We start from the raw sequence: 16,204 nt of genomic DNA on the forward strand, positions 1-16,204 counted from the left end.
TGAATGCAACTCATATCCAAGCAAGATAGTCGATCAACACCACATACATTAAAAACGTTAATAAAAAAGTAGACTCTAACATCTTAATGATTTTTGTAATCTCTTTTATTTTGAGGTTTTCTAAAAAAGGAAATTATCTCATACTGAAGACATGCTTTGCATTCACTGTATTTTGTTTTCTTGTTAATTTCAGCTGTTTAATTTTCATTTTTGTATTTTTAGCTTTTTTTTAATTGCTTAAAGAGAACATGTAAATTTTACAGAAACAAATATTTTTCTTAAAGTCTGGCTGCACATATTACATATTCCAAGATTAACATTGATCAATTCTGAGGAGTATGAATAGAAATAATTGTTACTCTCTTTGTTTTTTTAATTAAAATTCTTTTCCTGCATTTTCCTCCTCAAGTATTTAAGTTCCAATGTACAAAAGGTGAACTCCAATCCTAAGCTAAAGGTGATTAATATTTGATGGAGGAATATATGCAGAGGAAAAATGACTCTGGAAGAATGTAACTGCGTTATTCACAGCCAAGCCAAACCACCTCACTGAAATTGTTGAGAAAGGAAATGAATTTTATAGTTCAGTTCACTCGCTGAGTTGTGTCCGATTCTTTGCAACCCCATGGACTGCAGCACGCCAGGCCTCCCTGCCCATCACCAACTCCCGGAGTTTACTCAAACTCATGTCCATTGAGCTGATGATGCCATCCAACCATCTCATCCTCTGTCGTCCCCTTCTCCTCTCATTTTCAGTCTTTCCCAGCATCAGGGTCTTTTCAAATGAGTCAGTTCGTCACATCAGGTGGCCAAAGTATTGAAGTTTCAGCTTCAGCATTAGTCCTTCCAGTGAATATTCAAGACTGCTTTCCTTTAGGATGGACTGGTTGGATCTCCTTGGAGTCCTCGGGACTCTCAAGAGTCTTCTCCAACACCACAGTATGAGTTACTAACTTGAAATTTATAAACTATTATTGACATTATGTGACTGTCTTTGGTTTATCTTTATTTTCTTGTACCTTGGTCTCCCTTGACTTCACAAGGGATGGGATTACTGAATTTTTAAGTAATATTTTAATTTTTTCACACTGGCCCTCTATACTTAAAGTGTCTGGCTCCCTGTCAAGTTCTGTCAGGGGTGGGGAGGAGGCGCTGTACCACGTGGTTTGCAGGCTCTTAGTTCCCCAACCAGGGATTGAACCCATGCTGCCCACAGTGGAAGTGCAGAGTCCTAGCCACCGGACTGCCAGGGAAGTCCCCCTGTCAAGATCTAATAGGTTGATAAAGATGCTTCTTAGCAAAATCATCTGTATGTGTATGCTTTAAACAGGCCACAGAAAGGCATGTCTTATCCTTGAGATGAATATATAATATAGGAGTCATATATATGGTCATCTGATGCTAAGGAAGTAACATGAGAAAATTTGATGGCTAAGGACTGAGCTCCCCAACTTTTGGCTTACTAACACTCTTTACAGAGGGTCCAGAAAAAGATAAATGAGTAACATAAGCAATATTGTTTTTGGAAAAAAACAATTCTAGCACATTTCCTGTTGTGATTTATCTTAGAATTAAGGTACTAGTAGTGAAATCTGATTTCTATTCTTGGCTAGCCATGTGATCCTTGATAAGTTAGCCATGAGTCTATTTAATCTTCTAGTGCTGTTACCAGGCTGTGCTTAGATCAAGTCTTCTATGAGGACAATACTCTAGTAAAGCACCTTACCAAAAAAGAACACTTATTATGAGTCTATCAGTCTGGAGAAAATCTGGTCAAGAGAAAGAAGTGCTGATATAAGAATCCAGAGGATGAAAATAATTGGTCTAGATCATAATTATCATCAAGCTGGGAAAGCACAATCTAGAGAAATAAAAGTGATGGATAGCAAACTGACAGAGTGTTGAAATGATGTTTGCATAGATCTGGGAAGGCTTTTTGTAACTAATTCTTCAGAAATCTTGGTTTCTTAGATGGTACTCCCCAAAGGATTTGTCCGGTATTAACTCAGCCTAGCATAACAGTGTTTATCTGTAGTAAATGGATACATCATCATATATCCTTTCCTCATAGGGGAAAAGTGAAACAAAAGCTGCTCTACCATGCATAAGAGTACCTATTTGGAGTAAAGTTTGTGGTATCAAAAACAAAAAGCCAAGAAACAAAACAGAGATAAATCTTTCACTGAGATGATAACCCCCATGACATGAAATTTAAAGGAAATTAAAATATGACAATTTCAACTATCCAGAAGATGAATCACGTTTTCTTCAGTTACAGTTTTCTAGCAATGAGCACTCTCTCAGTAAGCAAGATAAAGCTTAATGAGTGGTTGTTTTATGGTTTTGTTTTTTTTTTAAAAGGTTAGGTAGGACAGTTACTAATTCCTGGAGGGTGCATGCTGGAATATATAGTAGTAAAATGTCGTACTAGCAGTTAACATTCAGATGGTTCAAACAATACATATAAATAGAACAAAAGCAAATGTGGCAAAACAGTAATTGGTGAATTTAAGGAATATATGGATATTGTACTGTAATCAGCTCTTCTGTAGATTTAAAACTTGTAAAAACTAAAAAGCTAGAGAAAATTTTTGTAAGAAGTTAATGATAGACTACATGGTTTTATATTTGATCTAGGGTGCTTTCTACTACCTTATCTACACATCTAGTATATTAAGTAGGTGTTAACTGGTTAAATTCTTTAAAAAAACAAAACCTTCTAAGCAGATTATCTGGTTGTAAAGAGTATGAAAAAACCTATGACTTGAAACACAGCTTTTAAAATCTGCTATCTTCCTGTCTAAGGAAGTGTCCTTCCTGTGGCAATATAGGGTAAGTTATAACCAGCATTAAAAACATAGATAAAGAAACAAACAGGAATGGACTCTTAGGCTTGGCTATTACAATTTCTCTTTAAAAATGAGACTAATTCATGAATTTAAACAAACCTGGACCCCTGCCTCTTTTCTTACTGCCACAACACTTTTTAATGTTGTACACTGCTAAACCACACTTTTCTCCCAAACACTTGTTCAAAGCAACTTAACAACATATTTATCTCAGTTTGGTTGCAGCATAACATGCAAAATCATGCTCCTTAGAGCTATAGAGCATACACTTCACATTTTCTCTTCCATCTTTTACCTTGATATGCATCACCATACTTAATTGTTAAACCTTTTAAATAGTATGTTGGAGTATAGTAGATATAGGTGAAGATATTTCTCATTAAAATGTCTACTTTCTGCTGTGGCTTGCACAAATACATAATTCATTTTTTCCCTGCTGACCACAGCATCTATGATTTTTCAATCAATAGGTTGAAAATATTCCAGTGACAGAATATTGTCACATCCTGAGCACAGTCCGACTCTAGCTCGTTCTTTCTATGATAAAAGCTGCCAAAAGTTGCAGTACCAAAACAGGTAAAGACATATGCCTACGGTTGTTAATCAGCAGTCTAGGTGGCTGAATACCAGAATCACTACTCTAAGTAAAAGATTTCTCTGTACACATTTATGGGTTATATTAAAGAACATAACTCTGGGGCTATAACAATCTGTTACCTGATTAAAAATTTACAGAATTGGACTCCATTTTCTCTTTATTTTTTGCTGTATCTCCTCATAAATATTAGGGTTTTTTTAAGTTTTAAAAGAATTGTTTTCTTGGTCCCCAGATCTTTGGGTTTTTTCTTCATTCTTTAGAACAATTAGTTTTCAGTCTTACGGGTCATATGTGTAGAATTTTCTCAGATCCTAAACATTTTATTTAGTTCCTCATCATACATTACCAAACTTTAAAATTATATTTTCTGTTTGAGAGCTAGGTTAACCAAGAAAGGGATTTGAGTTCAAAATTGAACCAACCTCTGTAGACAAGGAACTGACCAGCTGAAACTATCACAGAAATAACGTGAAGTGAAACTGATAGCAGAATTGAAAGAAATTAAAGAACCCTTGACAGCATTCTTCTGTTTTTGCTTTTAAGTATATTTGTTCTGGAAACATAGAGACTATTTGTAAATGAGTTTATGAGTCTTGGTCATTTACCTGAACATTCACTATTGTTGTAGTTTAAAAAATATCTCCTTTTTTTTTTCAATATATAAAATTAAACTATATAAATTCTGTAATGAGTATCAACTCATAAAATATTGAGACTTTTTAAGAAATAAACACTTTATACTTGGCATATAAATTTTAGATTTGTGTTTTTTAAAAAATAGTTAATTTTCAAAGGTAGTTCAAACCAGTGCGTTTCAGTGTAGTTTTGTCACACTGATTGTCAGAATCACCCCTTGTTTAACTCTCAGAGTATACTGATTTCAAGCTCCATTCCCAGACATTTAGAATTCAGTAGATCAGAGATAAATTCTCTTAATCTGTAAGTTTACAAAACTCCCAAAGTAATGTTTTTTTCATGATCATCTTTGGGAATCATTGTTTTAAGCATTTCATAGGTTGTGTTGTTTACATTATATGGTGTTTGTTTCCTTGGGCTTCCCAGGTGGTGCTAGTGATAAAGAACCTGCCTGCCAATGAGACATAAGAGACACGTGTTCAATCCCTGGGTCGGGAAGATCCCTGGAAGAGGATACAGCAACCCACTCCAGTATTCTTGCCTGGAGAATCCCATGGACGGAGGAGCCTGGCAGGCTATAATCCATAGGGTCTCAAAGAGTCGAACTTGACTAAAGTAACACATGTGCATTTACTTAGACATATTTTTAAAAATATTTATTAGATAGGATGTTTTATTGCAGGTAACAGAAAATCCAATTCTGGTTTTGTTTATGGCATAAATAATGTGGCTTAAATACTAAATGGTATTTATTGGCTTATGTGCCTGAAAAGTCCAGAAGTAAGTTGTGCTTCAGGAAAAGTTGAGTTTGAGCTCCATCTTATATTTAACCATGATTCTTAAGGCTCTACCCTCCTGATCATTTTTATCTTCTAGAGGTTTTCCTTATTGTGTTAAAATGGCTAACAAGTGAGCTTTATACCCATGTGTCATAATATCCAGAATAAGAAACTATACCCCATACTTTCTGGCAAAAGTTTTGAGTGTCGCACTTTGAGAAACTCCTGAACCAATCACTATGCAAAATAGATGTGTTTATCTTGTTTGGGTTAAACTCCACCAATCAGGGCCTACCTTTGGAGTTGAGGATCCAGTAGGATAATTCTAGTCCTATTACCACTAATAATGAAGGAGAGAGAATGGATCTTGAGGTAACAACCATAAAATCTACTGTATGTTATTATAGAGATGAACTATAACTTAGCCTGCTCCAAAATTATATTCTATTTAATGAAGTACTAATTGTATGATTTAATCATATTCCTTTTTCATTTCTTGAGTTTTCAGTAAAATGTGAAGAAAGCAGTGTCCATTCTAGAGCAAAACGTAGATTTCTGTTTTGCTTGTTTTACTTTTTGTCCCCACTGCTTGGCATGTGGAATCTTAGGTACCAGGGGTGGAACCCACGTTCCCTGAAGTAGAAACATGGGGTCTTAACCACTGGACTGCCAGGAAAGTCCCAAAACATGGAATTTTAAGTGAAGAATCATGAACTTTGGGAGATGAGTACAGTTTGGACCAAGTGCTTACATTTTAGCAGACTGGGAAGGGAGAGGAAATTAGTTGTTTTTTATTGATGACTTCTTCCAGTACTTTATTATGAAAAATTTCAAAAATACAGAAGTTGAAAGAATTGTATAGTGAACACCATAAATTCACCACCTCCATTCTAAATTAATATTTTGATATATTTGTTTTATCTCTTGCTTCATCAGATACTTACCTATCCACCATTCTAGCGAATTTATTTTTTCAGTGCATGTCAGCGTAAGTTAAAGTTTTCATACTTTACCCCAGTCACTTAAGCTTGCATATTATTAACTAGAATTATTAATGACCTTTTGACTAAGAGGTTCATATATAAAGCTCAGTTACTTGAGGCCTTAATATGAATTAACATTATTTCAGACATCATAATGATAATTCCTAAAATTATTTTTCAAAAGTAGATCCAAGTGTGAAATGTACATTTAAAGCTTTTATAAATGTTACTTTATGCTCTCTTGATGTAAAGTTTCTTTTGCTGTGTGACAAAAAGTATTTAAGGTCTGTTCATTGAAATTACTGAATGCCAAAATTGTTGACACGTTGGATCTGTCTTCCTTTAAGTTTGTTACTTACTTATTAGTTTTGCTTAGGAAACCAGTTAACTGGCAATCTGTTGTTATCAGCTGGACCAAAACAAAACCTCAAGAAAATTCAGGTTCCTGGTAAGTTTACCACTGTAGCTGACATTTTCCCACCATCTTATCAGAAAGAACCATGTGGACATTTCTCGAAAATAAAAAGGTGTAAAAATACTTTTAAAAAAACCCCTTAAACATTAGATAATTGAAGGAACTGCCACAGAAGTGAAATTAAATTGATACCTACTTATTAGACTATAATAGTTAATTATATATATATTTTTTGGTGGTGTAAGCATACAGTTATTCAGTTTTTATATTTAAAAAGAATCTTTGAAAGACTTTATATTAACATATTTAAATGAGACCCTATTTGTAGAATATAAAATCATAGACTTACAGATAAAACGTCATTTTTATACATTTCAGTTCATTATATAGCATTCAGGACATCTCTTACATAACTCTGTTATTGAAATATCAGCTATGTTCCCTTAAAGCAGGCTATTGAATCAAATACCCCAAGTGGAGCTTTCCACTTGTATCTGTCGCCCTGGTGTGCCCCTGATGTGTGACGGTGTGCCTGGATGGTAATTGTCTTCTCCTGGGGTCACTGCTAAAGCCTGGAGCTGCTTAATCACCCCTCCTCTTTCTTCAGTTTAGCCAGTGCCTTACAGGTTGTTTACTGGGGTCTCTGTCCACAGAAACAGTGATTTAATAGGCATCAGAATGTTTTTATTTGTAAAAGTTTTTTTTTTTTTAACTAATTTAATCTTTAAAAAGAGCAACTATATGCAGTTAGATTTCATCAAATATATAGTGTTTCTCTTTGAAATTCTCCCTTTTTTCCTACAATTAATAGACATTGAAAGAAAACCTATTTTTTAACTATAAAATGTAAAAGGGCTTCTTTGATTTTCACAAGTATCTTTCAGGAGTCTTCTTTTTTTAAGTTGAAAGCTTTCCATTTTTTATTGTAAAATTTCTTAACTGCTCTGTTTTTTCATTAAATACTACCTTTCCTCCAAAGAAATCAAAGTGCTATAAAAAACTTTTTAGCCAAACCCTACAATGACCCACCTTTGGAAGAAACAAATCTTTGGAGTCATTTGATCGTTTTTTATAAAACGGACGTAATGATTTCTGTCTTGCCAAACCTTTTTTTCAGTGGTCTTAATTATTATTACTGGTCATTCTACAGCCATTCAGATCTAAAGCACTCCTGCATTCTTACAGTTTTAGCACTTACCTTGGGCTTTGTCATTTTTTGTTGTTGTTTAGTTGCTAAGTCGTGTCCAACTCTTAGTGACCCCATGGTCTATAGCCTACCAGGCTCCTCTCCCCATGGGATTTTCCAGGCAAGAACACTGGAGTAGTTTTGCCATTTTATTTACCCTGAAAATTTTACATGATCCCACATGATAACATTGCTCTGTGATGACCAAAATCCTCAAGACTTTTACCTTTATTGAGGACTTAATTAAAAATCACCTTTATCCAAGTATGATTCCAGACCATAAACATTTAGTTTATTTAATTCAGAAGGATATCTTCCAAGTAGTAGATTGCGCTTACCATTTAATCACCTATTTCAAGAGAATTAATATGACATAGTTGTAAAATTAGGCTAAAATAAAAAGCCAGCTGAACACATGTATTAAAATGGATAATTCTTATCAGATATCCTGACTTTGGAAATACAGTTACTTACTAAAAATATGCTCCCCTTTCTCATGTCACATACAGGATTTAGAAAGTACATTCTGTAAGAATAATGGCTTTATTTGATTTATATTAATATTCTCCCTCCAAAATTTTTTTTTCTACATTCTTTCTTGTCTTCCTTCTTCTTTCAGTTACTCACTACTTAATCCTTTCTACCTGACATCATCTTTTCCATCTTTGAGATATACAGGACTAAAGGTGGAGTAAGTCTAAAGCCAAGGAAAATCTTAGAATGAGATGTAGTCATGCCACAGACTGAATTTAGGTGGTGGGTTCATTAGTCTTTATTTTATTACACTGTTGTTCTTATTCTTCCTTTGAAATGTTTCATTTAAAAAGTGGATGATTAAAAATAAGATGCAGGCATAAGAACATGTAAGTCGTATTGGACAACTGTAAATTGATAATATGGATCATATTAGCTTAGGGCCATAGATGCAAGTAGCTATAGCATTTTAAATTCTTTCGGTGTTGCAATTCCTGTTTAAATCGGCGGAAAAAGTGCAAGTGTTAGCCATTTAGTCATGTTCTACTCTTTGCGACCCCATGGACTGTAGCCCACCAGGCTCCTCTGTCCATGGGATTTCCTAGGTAAGAATACTAGAGTGGGTTGCCATTTCCTCCTTCCCAACCCAGGTATTGAACCTAGGTCTCCTGCATTGCAGGCAGATTTTTTTACCATCTGAGCCACCAGGGAAGCCCTTAAATCAGCAGAGGCTAAAATAAGTATTTTTGTAACAAATCCAAGGAAGCTAATTTGTGAATCCTTTTCATAAATCTCCATACATTCTGTTTCATTATTTCTCATGTTCAAAGTGCTGTAATTTAAGGTAGAAAATGTGTCATCTATTGTTGTGACTCTTGAGCATCCAGTTCACTCAGTCTTTCATTTAAGTGTTCTTATCTAGGAAATAGGAATAAAAATGGCATCACCGACTCAATGGACATGAGTTTGAGCAAGCTCCAGGAGATTATGAAGGACCGGGAAGCCTGGAGTGCCTCAGTCCTTGGGGTCGCAAAGACTCAGTTGTACACGACTGAGGGACTGAACAACAACAGTTATACACGGTTGTTGTGATAATTACATGTAAAGGGCTTAGAACAATTCCTAGCTCATTGTAAGCCTGTCTTTCTCTACTACCACTCCTCCAATAGAGAAGCTCTACAGAAAATTGAGTAGCTATTTTCTCAATTGTTCTAAGGATGATACAAAGCTAGTACCATTTTAGATGCATAGGAGGTAAGTTAGATCATTACATACAAGGATACTTTAGGCATTAGGGCTTAATTCCTGTGATAGGTAATATGAGTTTGTATGCTCAGTCATGTCCAACTCTGCAGCGCCGTGGACTGTATGTAGGCCCACAGACTCTTCTGTCTATGGAATTTTCCAGGCAAGAATACTGGAGTGGGTTTGCCATTTCCTTCTCAAGGGCATCTTCCTGACCCAGGGATTGAACCTGTGTCTCCTCCATTGCAGGCAGATTCTTCACCCACTGAGTCACTGTGGAAGCCTGTGGGGGAACCTCAATTGTGAAGGCCTAATAAGTGCTCCAGATATGTTAGCTTTTATTTTTTTGGTTGCAAGTGACAAATCCACATTCAAACTGGTTTAAATAATCAAGAGATTTTATTGGTTTATATAAATTAGAAAATCAGTAAGGAAGGCTTCAGAGATGGTTTGATTAGGATTCTGTTTTGGTATCCTTGCTGTTCTATTGGTTCTGCTATCATTTCTCTGGGCATCGTATTAATATTTCTAACTTAAGTTTTCAAAAGAATTTTTATCTTAAATGTGGGAATATGGCTAAAAACCATAAGGTGTCTTTTGTATGTATTTTGAAGGCCTTGCATGTTTGAAATACAGTCATTGTTAAATTAATTCTTTTTTTAGATGATTATATGTGATATCCATGTGTTTAAATGTATAAGAAAAGTTTTAAAGCCTGTGGAGTAGGGAATGGCAATCCACTCCCGTAGTCTTGCCTGGAGAATTCTGTGAACAGAGGAGCCTGGTGGGCTACAGTCCATGGGATCACAAAGAGCAGACACGACCAAGCGTTAACACTGACTAGACAGAAACAGTAGTTGTTCTTTTGTTGTTGTTTAGTCACTAAGTCATTTCCAACTCTTTTGTGACCCTATGGACTGTAGCCTGCCAGGCTCCTCTTGCCAGGAAATTTCCATGGAATTTCTCAGGCAAGAATCCTGGAGTGGGTTGCCATTTTCTTCTCCAGGGTATCTCCCCGACCCAGGGATCAAACCCGCATCTCCTGCATTGCAGGTGGCTTCTTACCACTGAGCCACCAGGGAAGCTCAATTGTTTTTTTACCTCTGTACAAAAACTAGTTACATCAAACTGCTTCAGCAGGCCACATTCCAATAAAAGGTTTTTAAGTCAAATTGCCGTAAGAAAAAAAGGGAAGGATCGTATAGGAATAACTTGATGAAAGGCTTGCAGAACAGAGTAGAGGGTACATAAGGATGAAATGAAGGTGGCAGGAACAGAGTAACACAGAAGAGCAGTCTTTTTTTTTTTTTTTTTTAAGTTTAGAAGAGCAATCTTGTTGGGGTGGTTGCCATTACTCTGCAGAGGAGCTGCCCATCCTGTTGCCGAGGCAGTTCTGGCTAGTTCTTCTTTTTGCCAAGGATGTTAGGGGAGGGCATGTGGAAGCAAAGTAGAGGCTGCGTGTGGTTACAGTCAGAGTTCCAAACCAGATTATGTCCAAGGTCCCTTCTTCTTGTGAGTGGAAAGACATTTTCCACATTGGAAAATGCTCTTCACTATAACCGATCATACTCAAGGTAATTGTATAGAACCTAAGGCACCTTTTAAAACTTACTTTTAAGTAACTGATAAATGTTTAGATACCACTAAGATAACTTCTGCAGGAACTCCAGAATTCTCTCAAATCACAATGTATTATCCTGCTGCTGCATGCTGATATTGAATGATCTTCAAGTACTATTCTTGAGATAATAGCAAGTATAGAACAGCTTGTATGGTGTCTATCGTATGAGTAAAAATATGTGTGTATACATGTGAGTTTATAAATGTGTGTATACATGTGAGTTTACGCATGTCTGTACAAAATACCATGGGAAGACTACATGAAAAAAACTGTTAACAGTGGTTGTGTCCATGAAAAGAAACTGAGTGGTGACTATTGAAGGTAAATTGGTACTTTTCTGGCATCAGGAGTTGCTCAGTAGTTTTCAGTAGATGTCTCCGGATCAGAGCTTCTTAACATTTTAAACATCAAACATGGCCTCCTAAACAAATAATCTGAAGACACCAAAAACAATCCTGTTTTTTTTTCCTTTACCTTAAAAGTTCACATTTGTTTTCAGGTAGTGTAAGAAAAAGGCAGTTCCTCCTCTTTCCAGTCTGTCTCCCTGGAAAATGATTCCAGCATGATTCTGTAACTAGTTCTCAGGATTGGAGCACCTTTTAATCTCATTCCTGAGCTAATTAAACAGAAGCTATTCAGAGCCATCTTCCCCTTGTAAGAGAGTTTTGAAGAACCTTTTCTCTTTTTTTTTTTTCCTTTCTGTTCCCCAGCAAAAGCAACTTCCTACTGTAATTGTAGGAGGCTTACCACCTTCCCAATTAAGCATTGAATCTCTTATGGAATGGATAGAAAAGTATTTACCCTCAAAATGACTAAATGCTTTCAAATTCTAGGGTAATTTTTTTCACTAGTAGACCCTTTCAATTATTGATTTCTAAGAGCCTCTCAAAAGATACAGTTTATAAATTGTGTTAATTATATTAATACAGTTAGTTAAAGTTAAGTCACTCAGTTGTGTCCGACGCTTTGCGACCCTGTAGACTGTAGCCCACCAGGCTCCTCCATCCATGGGATTCTCCAGGCAAGAATTCTGGAGTGGGTTGCCATTTCCTTCTCCAGGGGATCTTCCCGACCCAGGGATAGAGCCCAGTCTCCCGCATTGCAGGCAGACGCTTTAACCTCTGAGCCACCAGGAAAGCCTGTTAATACAGTTAATCAGCATTATTTAGAAATAGTATAGTTTACTATTAACTTTACAGAAATAGCTTGAGAATATATTTGTTCACAATTTAGCCAGTTAAAGGATATGCCTTTATGCTGTCCTGTATCTTCAAATACTTAAGTACATGCTGTGAAAATTGTCTCTTGATTTTGCTTTGTTATATTGTCACAAAACAGAAAGAAGAAGGAAAGCTTCAAGGACAGCTTAACAAGTCTGATTCTAACCAGTACATTAGGGAACTGAAAGATCAGATAGCAGAGCTGAATCATGAGGTAAGTGATAAATTTTGATCTTCACATATTTCTTTCTTCCTTCCTCTGTATTGTGACAACACTTTATTATTGCTTATGATTGACTCTTTCATGGTAAATATTTTTTGTGAATCTTTGATTATTACTAATAATAATATTTTAGAAGATTATCTTCTGTTTAACACATTTTTCTGTTCTAGTATTGAGGATTTGATTTCCTTAAACCTCTTTAATTATATCTGAAATGATCAATTAATGTTTGTATGGCAAATATTTTATTTTTTTATTGAGATCTGAAAACACTTTATAGTTTGCCTGGGTTTCCAAGTTACTTCAATTAAACTAAAATTTTCTTTTTATCTTTATAGTAGATTTGTGGTATTACCGTTGTGACTAAAGGGAAGTCTTTTTTACTCTTGTCTTCTTTCTCACTTCATAGCAGTATTACTGAGATTGCAAAAAAGGATACTTGCCTAATATCAGTTAACAGATTTCTTAGTATCTGAATACTTTTTAAACTGGCACTAACTTGAATCTGTGAGAGTCAACTCATGAAATTTTCAGGTAGTTTTTACTAGATAGTTTTATTATACTAGGTAATTTAAATTATTTAAAATAATGTATTTTGACTAGAGAGACACTTTTTAATTAATGTGATTCTAGGTCAGTTTCCTTGGGTTTTTTCTAATGATAACTATCTGACTAAACATAAATGGAAAAGTATGCTTCTTATATTGAACTATTTGTACAATAATGTTTATTCACAGTCATTTGAAGGGGTAACATAAACCTCGCTTCTTAAGAAAGAAACTCATTTTCTTCACTAAATTAATTTAACCTCAAAGGAAAAAGTTTGGACATTACCCTTTCCTGGTATTACACTCTTCAGTTAAAGTCTGTGTTTTGGGTAATACCTCCTGGAGGCAATCTAAGTAAATTCTGAATGAAAAGAAAAGCTAACAAAAATGATAAATCTTAGATGTGGTTTAATTTAATTTGCCTTGAAGTTTTGTAGGTCTCTCCTATAAATACCAATTTTTCAGCTGTGGTAGCATTTGAGGGATCCAAGATCATGTTTATCTTATTTATGTTAATTTTTTATAATCTGATATGATAGTAATACATGAAAGAACAAGTTACAAATAAGCATGTTCTAGAGATTCTTATTGAGAACCCTAGGGGATTATTCCTTAGGTTCAAAAGATTTTCTCAAAGGAAATTATGGCTGAAATAAGTCAATCTCCCATTTATAATTTTGACATCTAGTGATAAGGGAACGTACCTTAACTAAAAATAATGATACTCTCGCCTCATCAGGAATGGCAGAAAATAGTTAACTTGAGGTTTAACTTTAATGTCAGATTTTTAGGTGTGGCTTGTGAAAACAATCTTTAATTTTAGAACAGTTTGTAATAAGATGCTAATTGGGTGATTGAGACTAGGCCAGAGTCCTGGGCTTAAACAAGTCCCAGTTAGAAAACAGTAGAGAGGAGAATGACTGTAGTTGGGGACCACACTCCCAACCCACTCCAGTATTCTTGCCTGGGAAATCCCATGGACAGAGGAGGCTGGCCGGCTATGGTCCATGGGTCGCAAAGAGTGGGACACAGCTTAGCACCTGAGCAGCAGCAGGAGACCACAGAGGCAGACAGAGGTGAGAATGAGTATAGGGTTGGGAGTTTAGAGGAGGCCAGGTTTGATTAAGTAATGTGACCGAATTGTGGAAATAAAGTTAGATTGAATAGAATCAGTTTATGGTGAATCTTCAAAGCTAGAAGAGATTAAGTTTGCTAGATATTGTGAAACCACTATAGGTCTTTAGTTGGAGACTTATTTTCACTATGTTTTTATTCACCTGTTCAAAGTTTTATAACTAAAGAAAGGATAAGGGAAAACAGGTGAAAGTTTAAGATACTGGCTCAAAAATTACTATTTGTTGGCCAGCTTCTTGAGAGATTTAAACAAGTTTCACCTTTTTATTCTAGTGATTTTGGTTTTTTTTTCTTCATTCTTGTGTATAGCACTTCACAGTGGGGGGAAAAAACAGATAAACTAAATTCAATCTAATTGCTCCAACTTAACTTTTGTTTGTGTTCTAGAATTTGCTAGAATCTTTGACTTTCAACATAAGAATTGACTTTTAAGTATTAATGTTGTATTTGAGCATGTGACTGTTTATAATAGTTACTGTGTTAGCTGATTTTTGTACTTCTCTAAATGTTGAAGGAAATATTGAAACAGCTTTGCAGATTCATCTTCCTGAATACAGCAATGTTTGCATGTTATAACAGCTATGACCACTTAGCATAGTTAACTGTATGAAATGGTAAAGAGGATTAAACAAGTTATTTTTCATGAATGGCTGAATATATTGTTAATCTATAAAGTAGCAATAATATATACTGTTTATTGGTCTGTCGCTCAAGCATGGTGTTGGACACTTCATATTTATTATTACTAATCTTCATAATAATCCCATATGATGGTAGTATCCTCAGTTGAATAGATGTGGAAACAGACTCAGAATGATTAAGTAACTTTTCCCAAGATGATACAAATAGTAAACGATTGAGTCAGGATTTAATCCAGAATGGCTTATCTTTTCTGTGCTACTTACAGAGCGTTTAGATTAGAAAACAATGTTTAAAATCTTAAGAATATCAATTAATGACCATATTTTAACTGTGTTGTCCTCCTTGACACATGAATTCGCATATATCCTGTAAGTAAATTCTGCAGTTGACTTAGTCACAAGAGCTCCCTATCTCTCTCTGTCACTATTGCAAATAGAGATCTATATTCACGTTCTGCAGTTTACTATCATCCATCCACACACCTTCTCTGACTTCCAACCCCTGTGATTCTTACCCTTACCACCTAATTAATTTTGCTCCTAACATTACCTACCTACCATAGAAATCTTTTAATTTGAAGCCTCTTACCCTGCCAAGAGCTTCACAGAAGCCACTGTGGAAGCTCTTGCTGCCCCAGACCTGGTAGGGGCTGTGATTAAATCCTCTCCTAACCCTACGTTCTGTCCTTATGGCAGACATAGAAAAGACCCGAGGTCCCAATTTAAGTGCTTTCCTTTCCCTATCTTCCCGCCTACTGCCCTTTCACCCATCTATCATCACAGCACCTACTCTGTACTAGGCACTGGGCTTAGAATTGAATATAAAGGAGATTGAAATACAATTCATAGCCTCAAGGGACTCACAGTCTAACAAAGCAGATTGTTGTTGTTCAGTTGTTCAATCCTGTCTGACTCTTTGCAACCCGGTGGACTGTGTAGCATGCCAGGCTTCTCTGTCCTTTACGGTCTCCTTCATTGTTTGCTCAGACTCATGTCCTTTGAGTTGGTGATGCCATTTAACCATCTCATCCTCTGTCACCTCCTTCTCCTCCTGCTCTCAATCTTTCCCAGCATCAGGGTCTTTTCCAGTGAGTCAGTTCTTTGCATCAGATGTCTAAGGTCTTGGAGCTGTAGCATCAGTCCGTTCAATGAATATTTAGGACTGATTTTCTCTAGGATTGACTGGTTTGATCTCCTTGCAGTCCAAGAGACTCTCAGGAGTCTTCCCCAGCATCATAGTTTGAAAGCATCAATTCTGCTGCGATCAGCCTTCTTTATGGTCCAACTCTGACATCCATACATGACTACTGGTAAAACCACAGCTTTGACTAGACAGACCTTTGTTGGCAACGTGATGTCTCTGCTTTTTAATATGCTGTCTGGGTTTGACATAGCTTTTTTCCAAGGAGCAAGGGTCTTTTAATTTCATGGCTGCAGTCACTGTCCACAGTGATTTTGGAGCCCAAGAAAATAAAGTCTGTCACTGTTTCCATTTTTTCCCCATCTATTTTCCATGGAGTGGTGATGAGACCAGATGCCACTATCTTAGTCTTTTGAATTCTTTAGCCTTCATCATGAGACTCTTTAGTTCCTCTTCACTTTCTGCCATTAGGGTGGTGTTATCTGCATATCTGAGGTTATTGATATTTTTC

The 16,204-nt window shown here is 35.8% G+C and overlaps 1 protein-coding gene across 7 annotated transcripts in view; it reads left to right on the plus strand.

The window, feature by feature from the left end:
* EVI5 (ecotropic viral integration site 5) overlaps positions 1-16,204 on the plus strand; it is a 226,508-nt gene that overhangs the window by 179,679 nt on the left and 30,625 nt on the right. For all 7 annotated transcript variants that reach the window (XM_043875546.1, XM_043875545.1, XM_043875543.1 and 4 more), the window contains one exon: positions 12,125-12,220. In XM_043875546.1, coding sequence (XP_043731481.1) covers positions 12,125-12,220 — 96 coding nt within the window. The remainder of the gene's footprint in view (positions 1-12,124; positions 12,221-16,204) is intronic.

The sequence above is a fragment of the Cervus elaphus genome, chromosome 20 (assembly GCF_910594005.1).
Source record: "Cervus elaphus chromosome 20, mCerEla1.1, whole genome shotgun sequence".
Classification (NCBI taxonomy): Eukaryota; Metazoa; Chordata; class Mammalia; order Artiodactyla; family Cervidae; genus Cervus; species Cervus elaphus.